Source organism: Vombatus ursinus, unplaced genomic scaffold (assembly GCF_900497805.2).
Source record: "Vombatus ursinus unplaced genomic scaffold, bare-nosed wombat genome assembly UNPS02014785.1, whole genome shotgun sequence".
Lineage (NCBI taxonomy): Eukaryota > Metazoa > Chordata > Mammalia > Diprotodontia > Vombatidae > Vombatus > Vombatus ursinus.
The window spans coordinates 5,182,803-5,197,122 of record NW_020954563.1 but is presented as its reverse complement, the minus strand read 5'-3'; the positions used below and the strand labels follow the sequence as shown (position 1 = coordinate 5,197,122).

At 39.8% G+C, this 14,320-nt stretch overlaps 1 protein-coding gene across 1 annotated transcript in view; it reads right to left on the bottom strand.

Moving 5' to 3' along the window:
• TOP1 (DNA topoisomerase I) overlaps positions 1-14,320 on the bottom strand; it is a 115,891-nt gene that overhangs the window by 17,918 nt on the left and 83,653 nt on the right. Inside the window, exons 9-13 of the mRNA XM_027867121.1 lie at positions 13,802-13,917; positions 8,421-8,542; positions 6,653-6,775; positions 1,983-2,170; positions 1,451-1,595 (exon numbers count right to left, since the gene is read on the bottom strand). Coding sequence (XP_027722922.1) covers positions 1,451-1,595; positions 1,983-2,170; positions 6,653-6,775; positions 8,421-8,542; positions 13,802-13,917 — 694 coding nt within the window. The remainder of the gene's footprint in view (positions 1-1,450; positions 1,596-1,982; positions 2,171-6,652; positions 6,776-8,420; positions 8,543-13,801; positions 13,918-14,320) is intronic.

Below are 14,320 nucleotides of genomic sequence, written 5' to 3'. Positions count from 1 at the left end.
ATGTTCCACAGGTCGCTCAAACTCAATATTTTGAAAATGAATCTCATTAACCTTTCCCCTAAAATCCACCCCTCTTCTAAACTTCTATTTCTGGTAACGGTACCACTATTACTCCAGTCTCTCAGGTTTGTAACCTTGACATCATCCTCAGCTTCTCTTTCTCCATTTATCCAATCAGTTGCCTAATCTTGCCTTTTCTACCTCTGTCACATATCCTACATCTGACTCCTTTCCTCTACTAACAAAGCCATCAAAACCTCTTGGCTAGATACCTCTATTCTCCACACGGTAGCCAAAATGAAATTTCCTTAAGCATAGATCTGACTGTATTCTTCCCTAACTCAATCAACTCCAGTGGTTTCCTATTGCCTCTAGAACAAAACATAAACTCCTCTATTAAGATTACAAAACTCTTCATAAATCTATGCCAATCTATCTTTTCAGCCTCATTGGACATTACTCTTCTTCCTGGACTCTGTGATCAGCCAAAGTGAACTTCTATTTGTTCCTCACACATAACACTCCATCTTGAATATCCATGCTCATCCTTCCCCATGCCTAGAATGGAGGCCCTCTTTACATATACCTCAGAGAACCCCCCTCTCCCCCCAAAATGTAGATAAAGCTCTATCATCTACATGAAGACTTTCCTGACCTTCTTCAACTGAGAACCCCTTCCATTTCTAACTATCTGTATTTAACTACTCCCTTAACATTTATATTATACATGCTTATAGACTCCCTATTCAGATGTAAGCTGTTTGAGAGCAAGGATTGTCTTATTCTTCGTATTTGTACTCCCAGTGTCTAGCATAGTGCTTGGCACACAGGAGGTGCTTAATACTTACTAACTTCTGTGGGCCTTAGTTTCCTCATTTATTTGAACTAAATGATCTCTAATACTCCTTCTAATTCTGAACCTCTATAAGAACTTTCTTTTCATTTGACAATTCCCTTACTTAAAGTCAGATAAATGGAGTATCTAATTTCTAACTATGGGTTCCGTGTGTGTGTGTGTGTGTGTGTGTGTGTGTGTGTCTTTGTTTTTTGCTTTTTTCAGTGAGGTGATTGGGGTTAAGTGACTTGTCCAGGGTCACACCAGCTAGTACACATCAAGTGTCTGAGGCCGGATTTGAACTTAGGTCCTCCTGACTCCAGGGCCGGTGCTCTACCCACTATGCCACCTAGCTGCCCCTAACTATGAGTTTCTTAAAAGATTATACTACAATCAAACACCTACATGCCCTGGGGTGTTCACTGCAATAGGGTCCAACCTTTAGATTGTGCTAAAGTATACCTGTGAGATTTTTTTTGGCTGTTAGGATTTTTTTTGTGTGAGATTTTTTTTTTTTTTCCAAAAACAAAGGGCAGATTCCCATGTACTTGGGCCTCCCTCTCAACACACAAACACACACATTGACTGGGACGATTATTTCCAGGTGCTCTGTACCTTGATTCGTGAGCTGGGATTCAGCATAATGTACTTAATGGACCCTTGGATATTCTCAGTCCAGGATACCAGCCAGGTAACCTTGTTATCATGTCGAACTTCTTTCCATTTATGTCCAGGGGGAGGAGGAGGAACCTTGGAATCTCTACAGAGGGCAATAAGACAAGAAAGTATTTAAGTGAAGAGAAGTAATCAATAGTAATTTCTTTTCCAAATCTATGAAGCTGGCTACTGCGTCCTAAAAAGTGAAGGGAAAAAGTATGTATACATATATACGTATGTATGTGAGTTTGTCTTATTTGCACAAATTACCAAGTTTACCCCTTCCCTGCTCTTAGTAAAAAAATCTCTCAAAGAGTTGAAACATTTAGCTATGTGTAATTTACACATTTCCAGTTAGACTCTCATTATGTTGGGCAATTTCAAAGAGTTATATGCTACCCCAACAAAGCAAACCTTCCCATTTACTCTCCTGCCCCATCCCCTTTACTACTTTAGGCACTTCAGAAGAAAGCCAAAGGACTGTGCTCACTTGCTACAGTTGATAATTATATCTTCAGGCATAATCCGCCTTTTCAACATTCCCATCTTGGGATGGTTGCCACGACCCCGGAAAAGACCTGGAGGCTCAATCTTGAAGTTGGCGATTCTCTCTCTGTGATTGTCCATCACACAGAAACCATACTCTTTCAATAGCCTTTCATTTTCCTCTTTGATTTTCTAAGAAAAGGAAGAAACAAAATAGTAAAAACAAATTCAGAGTTCAGTCATGTATTAGGATATTTTAATCTACTGGTCTACAGGCCCAAAGCACATATAGATTTTAAAGCAATTAAAAAACTAATTCAACTAAAACATTAATTTGAACCCCAATCATTCTGAATTCAGAATTATTACATGACACAAGTGATTTTTAATGACTAAAGTTTGAAACGATTTATTCCTATGAATAGCCAGAGTCTTAACCAAAAGGCATAAGGGAATCTAGAATAAAGATTACATCCTTCCCCCGCATCCACCCTAAAACCAGGATTAAAAAAAAACACAGATTCTTCTAATAGAACTGTTTTGAATTTCTAGCACAAGAATTAATTATTTTATTTTTTTAAACAATAATTTGATAACAATTTAAAATTACTAATATTGATATTATTTTAATAAGTACACAGAGTACTATACATTTTTATAATACTCTGAGGTTTACAAAGTGCAATTTGTGAAGTAAGATGTCCAAATATTATTAATCTCATTTTTCGGATGAGAAAAGTGCCCCAGTTACATAGCTAAATATTGTCGGGGACTTCCTGGCTCTAAATCTAGCACTCTGCCACAGCACAGCTGTCTCCTTTTCCATTGATCAAACTTTTTTTCTTCAATGACATCCATTTATATTTTAGTCAGTGACACATGCTGATGTTCATGTATCACTGGAGGCACTAGTACCACAAAGTATCCCCAGAGCTAGCTGCACAAAAGGGGATCTGAGTTGGAGGATGGAGTGTACCCTACTCTGAGGGAGGGGGCAGAGACCCTGGGATACCATAAGCTTATTCATGGGAAACCTAACTTGTCCCTCAGAGGAAGAGGGCTATTGGGGAGCTTCCTATTTTATTTAATAATGCTGAAAACTGGATGCTAAAACCAATGGTCTCTTTCCACTTGGCATTCTAGAAGTCTGACTATTAGGAGACGGGGATGGAATGATAACACTTATAGGAAGCATATTCTCCTGGTAAGGAGACTAAGAGCACTGAAATCCTATAAATGCCTAACATGTCAGAGGGACCACTTAGTGTAATTTCTGGATTTTTACAGAGGAAAAAAATGATGTCCTCAATCAGGAAAGTGACTTTGTCAAGCTCGAGGAGGCTGAGTTGAGAGTGAGGTCAAATAGGGTTTAAATTTCACAGACTCACGGACTGCCCAGCTGCAGAGAAGATAAGAGGTACCTAGAATTGGTGTTACTAGAGGCTAAAACAGAGATTTCCACCATTTTAGGGCTCTTTCAACAAGATTGCTAAAATGCATCCTCCCTCAGAAACAGAGACACCACCTTTCCAAAGCAGTGGCACTAGATAGCATGATTCAGGCCAAGCAGCCATTCACAGAGACAGGACCATTAGTCTTTTAGGCCAGAAGTTCTTCACATGTTTTGTGACTGGACTTCTTTGATGGTCTAGTAAAGTCTATGGATCCCTTCTCAGAATAATAGTTTTAAATGCATAAAATAAAATACATGGGATTACAAAAGAAACCAATCATCTTGAAATAAAAGTTTTCAAAATATAAAAATAAAAGTTCATGTACCCCAGGAAAGCATGAGTCACTGAGGAGGGCAAATCTCTTGAGGGAAAGAAAAAAGTTCCTGAAATGGAAGGCAAAGGTGTTCCCAGGAAAGCGTGGGTCTCTACGAGGGGCCAAGGAACAGTTTTCCTTTACCCACTTGAAAGCCCATCTCTCTTTGGTCTTGTTGTGGTCCACTGCTCTTTTCTGGATCGCTCCTGCTCCCTGGGCAGTGAGATGTGCTATATGATGTCCCTTAATGTACTACTGCTTTTAGACCAGCACCTGACCTCCCTTTGTACCCTTTGGGCTGGGCCAGAGCTCAGGCCTTCTCTCTTGCGCCCTCTCTCCCCTCTTTACTCTTGCCTGATCAATCTCAAGATATAGTTTTGGTGTTCTGTTCCATCAGAAGTCCCTCCTCTCACCAAATGGCAATCAGCTCTTCCTTCTTATATTCCTGCCCCTGCCCCAGGACCAGGCTTGATTCCGCACGCCTCTCTCCCTCAGAAAGGGAGTACAAACGTCGTTAGCAGCCCTCTATATTTTCCACCCTTGGACAAACTTTGGGTCACTCTGCTCTGCCCTATAGCCCTACTTAAGGGCCTGACTATAGGAAGGAAGCCAAACGTACTTCCAGCTTTCCACTGTCGTATTAGTCTTGCTCACCAAATTAGTAAAGTCTTACTACATACTGTCAAACTCAGGAATGATCCAGTAGCTCATGTCTCATATTAAATCGCCCAGCTTGTGTGCTTGCATTGCCAAAAGTCCTTTCCCTTTCTAAGTATAGATTAATATATTTATATCATGTGGTGTCTGGGCTTCTGTGAGAGAAACTGTGGATGAATTAATCCATTTTGTTTAACCGTATTTCTTTGTTACAAGGGAAAATTCTATTGGCCAATTAGGGATGGGAGGAAGGAGTTATTAGGAAGTTAGGTTTAAAAAATAAAAAAAGAATAAAACATTTCTATTTTTAAAACAATACAAAAGTAAAGAAGTCTCTACTAAGCTGCCCACAGAGACTATCAGAATTGTTTCAACAATGAATATTCACACACTGAAATATGAAAAGACTTATATGAACTGATACAAAGTTAAGTAAGCAGAATCAGGAGAACAAATTATATAATTACTACTATATTGTAAAGCAAAATAACTTTGAAAGAAAGAACTCTGAATCAATGTAATGATCAATCAATCCCAACTCCAGAAGACTAATGATGAATCTTATTGCTCATCTCTTTCCCAGAGAGGTATCGGTCTAGAAGTAGAAAATGAGTCATACATTTTCAGACACAACCAAGATGTAGATTGGCTTTGTTTGATTATACTTACTTGTCACAAAGGAGGTGATTTTTTAGGGGGACACAGGGGAAGGTCTTAATGAAAGGGGAGTAGGAAGTATGGTGATAGTGATGCCAGAAAGAAAAGAACATCAATGAAACATTTTGAAAATACACAGATGAGAAAAAAAGGGCAGTTCATTAGGAGACAAATAGGGCAGTATTAGTAATAACACCACATTAGTTAGTCAGATTTAATATATACTTTAAGAAACCTAACTGTGTGGTGTAACAAAGATCCACAATTTTACACATAAACCTTTTTTTCTGTGTTTTTTTTTTTTTTGGTTTATGGAAATATTCATATTTGTTTATATTTGTCAACTTCACAATAAAGAAGAAAATTTAATTAAAAAAAAAAAGACTACATCTCCCTCATTTTCTTGCAAAAGTAGAGGGTGCAGAATGCTGCACATAAGGTCAGACCTGGCTGAGGTGTTTCTAAGTCTTCACTAGACTGTTCTTCTCCCTTTTAAAATTCTTTGTTTTACAGAACAGCTCTTTGAGACAAGGATATATTGGGCAATGGAGATGACATAAAAACAAAAGACAGAAATCAAAAGAATTTTAAAAGAAAAATATAAGTGCTATCTTTTCCAAAGGCAAGGAAGATTAGGATAATTTCCTTGTCAAAAATAATTCTCCAAGAATATGACATTCAGGATTTATTTATGCCTATGATATAGAAAGATTTGGTTAAAATGAAGTCATCAGGTAAACAGGGTGTCCCAAAAGTTTTAATAGCTTACAACTGCACTAAGACTTTTGGAAAACCCTATAAACCGTTCTAATCAGCAGACTCCAGGAAGATCATCAGCCTTTAGTAGAAATCAGCATCACAAACTGTGAAAAAGGTGTATCAGTTAAAAATCAAAGTAGGATTGAATGGTCTTGGCTTAGACACTTACCTTGAGCTAAATGTCATTATAAGTCAATTATAAGGGCAGCTAGGGGATGCAATGGATAAAGCACCAGCCCTGGACTCAGGAAGACCCAAGTTTAAATCTGGACTCAGACACTTGACACTTACTAGCTGTGTGACCCTGGGCAGGTCATTTAACCCTGACTGCCTCACCAAAAAGAAAAAACAAAACAAAACAAAAAACAAAAATCTTTGGACTACTGTGCATGAACTTGTACTTGTTCGTGAACTCTCGTTTGAAGGTAGCAAGACTCAAACTAGATTTCCGTGGGGCAAGAATACTGGCCTACTGATAAATAAATCCAGTCTGCTGAATGGTAGTGAAGAATAAGAAGTAAGGTAGATGGACTGATTGACCATCATAATTAAGTGCAGACCGAAATTACATAAAGAAGACTGGTAGAAAGTTAGAAGACTTAGGTATGAAACCCAGCTTTCTCATTTCCTTACTGTGTGGCCTTTGGTAAATAACCCAACTCTGTAGTTTTCTTATCTGTCAAGGGGACAACAACCAACATTTGCAGAGGATTGTGATAAAGATCAAATGGAGATGTATGTAAAGACCTTTTTAGAATCACAAAGTGCTATGTAGATGAGGATTATGATTATTAGTGTTGTTGTGGAAAGGTTTTAAAAATATAGACATAGTACCAGTTTCTCTTCCTTGCTCATTTGCTTCCTTGCTTCTGTTTGGGCTTTGAAATACTGGCTCATCTGGTTGAAGTCACACTTGCTAAGACTAGTGATATTATTTTTCTCTTCGTTTGTCATTTCCTGGTGGGAAGAAAATGTGCGGTAAGTTAAAAAGGAACAAGGAAAGATAGAAAGAAAAATGTTATATTTTCATTTTCTTCCATTTTACTTAGAAAAATTTCACTAATTCAGACTGAGGTGCTGTAGGAGGTAGCCAGTCTGAATTAATGAAAAGTTGAGTTTAAAAAAATGCAGTTTAATAACATTCACACAATGATTAAGAGTTTTCTGGTATAGATATGGTTTCTGAGAACAAGAATGGTATGAGATTAGCACACCAAGCATCAACCCGAGTGGAATTGTCCTCTGCTCACATGCCAGTTAAACAAGGCTGCTTCTAAAGGAGTTCAGAATTAGTGAAGTTTAATTGTTATCATCTAAACCCCCCTGGGCACCATCATCTGAAAGTCCCAGTCAGATATGAATGAAGGTTGAGCTGCATAAGTAGCAAAACCAAATAAGGGAGAATAAAGAGGAAACTGAATGGATATATATATCCTTCAGAGATATCTATCACTTCTCTACAGCCTAACAAAAGAATTAGAAGTTTTCTCCCTATACTACCTTCCAACAACTCTCAAAACCTCATTTAGCTGTTGTTGGAGAGCCTTACTTACAGATGATATAAAAACCTGCATGTACTCTCTTGGCTACTGAGGCACTACACCATTTTAGTTCTCCTATAAACTCCTGGAATCTCTTTCCTACTACCCATCTTTAAATACAGTCATTAACCAAAGAGCAGTACTTCACTTTTCACTCTTCCCCAGCACTGTCATCCACTCTCAGACGTTCAATTGTCAACCTTTACATAAAAAACTCCCAAATCTTTATCTCGACTTCCAAGCTCATGCCACACCTCCCTCTGGATATCCTGTCAGAAGCACTTCAAACTGAATATGCCCTCAAATAAACTCATCCTCCTTCTCCCTTCAAATCCCACTCATTCCTTCTTCTAACTTACCTATTTTTGTCAATGTAACCATTATCTACCCATTGCTTTCAAATAATCCTTCTAAGATAAGGTGTTCTATCTTGCATTAGAATTACTTTTGTATACATGTAATTATTCCTGTTAGGCTATAAACTATAGAAGGGTACTCTGGGAAGGCAAAGCCTAGGACCTTACCTTATGTATTAGAAGCTCTTTCAACAGTTATTAAAGTCAATCAAAGGATTACATTATCTAGAGCTGGAAGAAACCTCCAAAGGCCATCTAATCCAATCTCCTCATTTTACAGATGAGGAAACTGAGGCTCAATGAGGTGTAGTATCCTGCCCCAAGGTTACACAGGCAGTGTAGGCGGTGAGATTTGAACCCAGATCCTCTCACTCCAGGGACAGGGCTCTTTCCTCTGTACCTTGCTGCTTGTCTAATCAAATATCATTCTAATTTCAGGGAACTGTTTTATTAGTTATCAGTACACTTCAGGACACCTGTGATTTCACTGGCATGGACATGTTCTCCCTCTGACACAAAAATCAATTCTTTCACACCTTAGGTTTTCATGACTTGCTGTGACCACATGGCACAACTTAGAAAGACTTTCAATAGTTCTAACTCTAATGGGGAATCATTTTTTCCTGTTCTTTCTCACCTCTCTGGTACCATTCTATATTCAAGATTTTGAAAGTTTCATTTTACTAAAATCTATAGGAGACATACCTTTCTCCAATCCTTGAAGAAATTTTTCCTAAAGATATCCTTGGTAGTGTATTCATGGTCAAGCATTTTCGCAAAGAATGTAGCCACTTCTTCTGCTTTGGGACTCAGCTTCATGACTTTACCTAGAGAAAAGGTGTTCCCAGCAAGAGTTAGCTAAGAATTAAAGCCACACTATGCAGAAGTCCACCCCTTCTCCCAAGATGTGTGGGACTCAGACGGCTTTTCTTGAGACCACGTCACTACAGCCAAACACATTTCCTCAGTAGTTCTTCTTAAAAAGCCCTGAAACAGGCTTCTGATGCTGCTGATTCAGGCAATGTAGTCCCTAGGGAGAGACTAAAAACTCAGCAGATTCACATGAGGAAAGCTCAGCTCTTTCTGTGAAATGACAGAAGCGTCTTTGCCAATATGAGTACGAGGAAGTCAGATCCTCTCCCCATCTACATATAGTTCCCTCATTGTGCAACTGAATGTTCAGACTGAGCTTCCTGAGGACAGGAACTGTGTCTTCCCCAGGGTTCTGCACAAAAGAGGTGCTTCATAAATTGAAGAACTGTCTTGGGACTTTCAGCAGTAAACACACAGTATTACAGAAGGTTAGAGTTGAAGAGGACCTTAAGTCATCTAGTCCAATCCTTTCACTTTCTATACAAGTACAGAAAGGCCCACAAGACTTGCCAAAGGCCAAGCAATTAATTACAGAGTCAGGTTTCTCAGGTTTCCTGCCTCATTCCATTTCTGTTTTAAAGCAATACCAACTTTACTAAATGACTGACAGGCAAAGTTCAATAACTGTGAGTTTTATACACACTGTGCTTTTATTTACATTTATTCATTAGTAGAAAGATGTTTTATTTCATTTATTTATTGTCTATCTTTGAAACAATATTTTTCTTTGGAAAATGTTTTAAGGTCAATTTTAATTTTCCTGGGAAATGTGTTTTTATAGAATGACCTTATATTCATGAATGATCTGCTTCAATCCCCTTATTTTGGTCCAGACCCTTTCTGTGAAAACAGAATTTAGCTATAACTGAGTCAAAGTTCAGTCAAGGAGAAAGCCAAAGTTCTGTCAGAAAACAAGGATGTCATTTCAGGATACAATTGTAGCCTCAGTGGACTGTGGCTATCCTGTTTGTCTGAAATAACAAATTGTCAGACCTAGAAAGAACCTTAGATATCACCGCGCTCATCGATTTACAGAGAACAAAACAGGCCCAGAGAGGGGAAGCAACTTGCCAAGGTCATATTGAAGAAACATGAGCCTATTTAAAGGTCATTATTAGTCACCCCCCAGAACTAGCCAAAAGATGGCGCTCTTTTCCACACAAAGAGACAGTCCACTTTTAGATCCTCTAACCCAAAGGTGGCAAACCAAAGGTCTAGAACTCCACGGAACCCTTGCCACAGCTGTGGGGGACAAATTATTCGACATAAGAAGGGACTGCAATAAAGCAAAAATTCACAAGCAAACAAAGCAGTAATACAACAATCAAATTTCACATACAAATGAATACGTTTGGTAACGTAAGCATATGCCAGGACACTGACATTCTGGTTGGGAAAAAAAAAAAAAAGCTTGCAGCCCTTTGTGTCTGATGCTGGTGAATGGACCGAAGCTTGTGCTCTTGGTTAGAATGGCCAGCCCTGACCTGAAAGCTTTGCTACAAGAAGGGGCCAAAGGGCCAAGTGGCCACAGGAGTACATGCTGACTCCTCTAGCCTCTGGAATGTTAGTGAGTTTTAAATGAGCTTCCCAGAGCTGATGACAGCTCCTTGTAGCACGGTGGTGAGAATGTGATATGGCTGTTCCTGGCAATGATATCACTTTGTGGAACAGGATAAGCACTGAGATCCAGGAGGAAAAAACTGCTGAGTCAGAGCTGAAAACCTGATGTCCCTTCAGGAAGAGAAGCTCACGCTCAGTCATAGCAGGGTCCTACCCCCCCCGGCAGGTTTCTATGGGAATGGGAATCTGACAGATGACTCAGAGTTCTCTTCCCAAGAATACTTGTAGGACCAGTTTTGACTTATTCCCTAGGTGGAACTTGCACAAACATGTAAACTCAAATCAGAGATAGCAGAGTTAGTCAAAAGGGCTGAGAATGTCCCGAGACGCCTACATAGGACATGGAGCCAAGAAAGGGGGAGCATGTGGAAAAGAGATATCAATGATGATTACAAATCAGAAAGACCAATACTAATGATCAAATGCCAAAAGAAAATGATTCCAAATTGACTAACAGAATCAACACAGAGAAAGTCTAAGCCTGTGATTTCAGTCTAGGGCAGAGGGAAAAAAAAAAAAGAAGCCCTGAGTTGGGAACCTAGCTTTCTCTCTTCCTAAAAAGGAGAACATTCAAAGGCAACTCCCAGCCCACAGCCACAGTCCAGCACACCTAGGATTCTCTATCTGTTCTAAGTCATGTCTTTGGCCACTATTCTTTACCCAAACAAGAGGAGATTGTGCTTTGAATGGCTACCTCTTCTTTAAGGGTTTCTAGGGAATGATACACTGTAGGGGTTAACCCCCAAAACATTACCTTGCTTCCTAAGGAGCACAGATGAAAAAGTAATTCTAAGCCAAACGTTTACATTTCTATACTGACAGTCTTTACACAATGCCAATTCATTAAGGTGGGCACTACTCCCATTTACCAAATGTAGATGGACCTAGCCCTTGAGTCCAAACTATTACTTCATCACATGAAAACACAGAAGAGTGACCCCTAGGGTGTTGCATATGAGCAGTGAGGTACTTAATTGCTAACTGAGGCAACTCTGGGGATCTAACTGGAGCTCCCCACCACTGCTTCCTCCTCTGTGGGAAACTCTTATAACTTTATGATAAAAATGATAAGAACACACGTATACATGGCATGTGAACAGGTTTGCCAAGTCCTTGCCTCACAACACCCCTATGAGGTAGGTATTGCAGGTATTATGATCCCAACTATACATGCTACCTATCACATAAATAAGAACTGAGATCCATCCCAATTCTCCAGTTATTAATTACTACTTTACTTTGAGATTTGAACAATATGGATGTAACTCATAGAAAAAAGGGACAACTTGAGATCATCATCCAGCGTTACGCGATGCCAGTAGTACCTTTGAGCACGTACTCAGCTCCACAGTTTGCATCCACTGCTGCAGCCAATGGACCAACGCCATCCAGGGAACAGAGAGTAGTACCCTTGCAGCTACAATGCCCCAGAGGTAGGGCTGCCAGCTACAACAAACATTTATTAAGCACCCACTCAGTACAGAGCACTATCCTCACCTAGAGTCAAAGCTTAGATAAGATATAGAAACTGCCCTCGTGGAGCTCACAGGCTAATGTGAGATAAGAAACAAACACCAAGTAATTTAATACACACTATTGCACAGTAATTGTGTTAGGTGCAGAAATAAATGAGCTATTACAGGCGTGAGGAAAAGGGTGGGCAAAAGCCCAGGTACAGGGTTTCTGAAAGTGCAGGGTGTGTCTGAGGAAAGTAGTAGAGTTTGGCTGGCAGTTAGAAAGAATGGAGGGGAGGAACATGAGACAAGGTTGAAAAGTCAGATTATCAAAGCTTTTAACATCAGGCTGAAGAGTATGAACTTTCTTCCATAAAGAGAGTCACTGAAGATTTTTGAGCAAAGAACACGATTGGGTCTATGCTTAAGAAATCCGGCAGTGGTCTGGATGGGCTGGACCAAAAAGAGAGGGGAGGCAGAATGTGTAAGAAAGTTATTACTATAGCTCAGGTGGGTGGTGGTAGTGGTAGAGAGAAAGAAGAAGGGACTGATTCAACATATGCTGCAGAGGTGAAAGGTAAAGATCAGTGTTACAACCATGGGAGATTGGATGAATGACTATTCAGTCAAAAGGAGGAGCAAATTTAGGAGTAAAGATGATGAGCTCCAAGCACAGCACCTGCCTACTCAAGCCAAAGCACAGACTAGAAGAACCAGAAGATGGATCTCACCCATTGCTGATTATTGTCTCAGATTATAGTCACCTCTGTTTTGCTGATGAACAGTAATTATGAAATTACTAGTCTGCTGGCACTGAACCTTGAATCTGACTATAGTGTGGTTTCGATAGGACCATCAGTCCCAAGGGATATTGCTAAACCACAGGTACCATAAATATACCTGTAACACCTACCTCCTGCAATGGCTGAAAGGATCAAATGAGATCATGGATAAGAGACATTTTATAAACTTGAAAGCACAATATAAATGTCAACAAATCTTGCTTCTTCCTGTGATGTCAAAACTTCATGTACGAGAGATGGGTGGCACATGAGGCAGTTCAAGGACTTTAGGACCAGGGTATCTTCTCATAGGTATTCTCCCAAGTGGTTGGAAGGAGGGTAACATTGGGGGACTTTGATCTAGGTATCTGGTTAGGAGTGGGGGCTATCTTGTATTACTGGAGCCAGTGGCCTGGGATGCAGCGTGACTCACAGCCTGTTGCCATGATCAATTATCTGAGATCCTCTCTTCCTTTAAAAAGAGATGAGAGGAGAGCAGGGGAACCAGATGACGAGGATCAACCTTCATGGGACCCTAGATCTGAAGCAGGAAAGGCCTTCAGTGGTTATCTAATCCAACTCCCTCCTTTCAACAGATAAGCTCACTGACACCTAGAGAGCTCAAAGACTTGCCCAAGGTCATAGAGGCAGCAGAGTCAAAATCTGAACCCAAGCCAAGTGTTTCCTAAGCCAGTGTTTTTCTACCGCAACATGGGGAGTCCACCTTTGCAAACGAGAAGAACATTTTAATGGCCCCCCCCTTCCCCTTTGGGACCTCAAATACTATGGCCTGAGAGCAAACACAGCTACTGTAACTACCACTAAAAGGCAATTCAGACTCCCAAATTATAGAGGTTACAGAGGTCTATGACAAAGATGGTCAAATTCTACAGTTTAGACCTGAAAGGCCACTTCTCAGATGTATGAACTCAGAAGCAGATACATACATGTGCTTTGCTCAATCTGGTATTCCCTCACGGACCCAAAGGACAGTACAATTCTAGGTCCATTTCCTGTGACATGTATCATGTCAATTTACTTTTACATTTGCATTTACTAAAAATATGTTGCCATGAGTTTGGCTTTCCCAACTAATCCATTCACAGAGAGATCACAATGGAACAGAACATTATCAAAAGGATCCCTAGAAATACTACTCACATTAACATAATCTTTAGATCAACTTCCGAGTTTTGAAAATGAAAACAAACTGAACTAGATCTTTCTTCACAGCACTATTTTAATACCAGATGTATTTTTATTAGATCCTACCTCCAACTCTGCCCCCCTGTGGAGGGGTGGTCACCACATCATCCTTCTTCATGACCACAACCCAGACAAATCCTGAACAACTCACCATCATAGTAGAACTTGACATTTTCTGGCAGAGGCTCGTAAGGTGGAGCAAACACAGGGCCTTTATGTTCCAGGAATTTCCACTTGATGCCTTCAGGATAGCGCTCTTCTTCCCACCTTTATAAGAGAGGGGGGCAACCTATATTAGCAATCACCTTGCGTAACATCACCCATCAAATGTCAAGGAACCTATCATCTACTTGGTTGACTAGGATAGCTCTGAAATTCCAATTGTGTATCCAAAGTTTGTTCCTCAACCTGAAAAACCAGGTATTCACGACAGTAAGTATAAGGAGCTCAGTACAAAAGTATGATTTGTTTGGGGAATGAAGATGTATCAATCTGTAACTTAAATTCCAAAATGTAGGTTGCATCTAGCAGAGTCAGCAAATTAAATGCCCTTGTCATCATCAACTTGCCTGGTCTTTTAAAGCACTATTAAAATAGACAAAGTTTTGTCTCTCCAATAAACAACCATTAAGATTTGGCAACTTCTCTCCCCACTTAAAACCGTAAAACC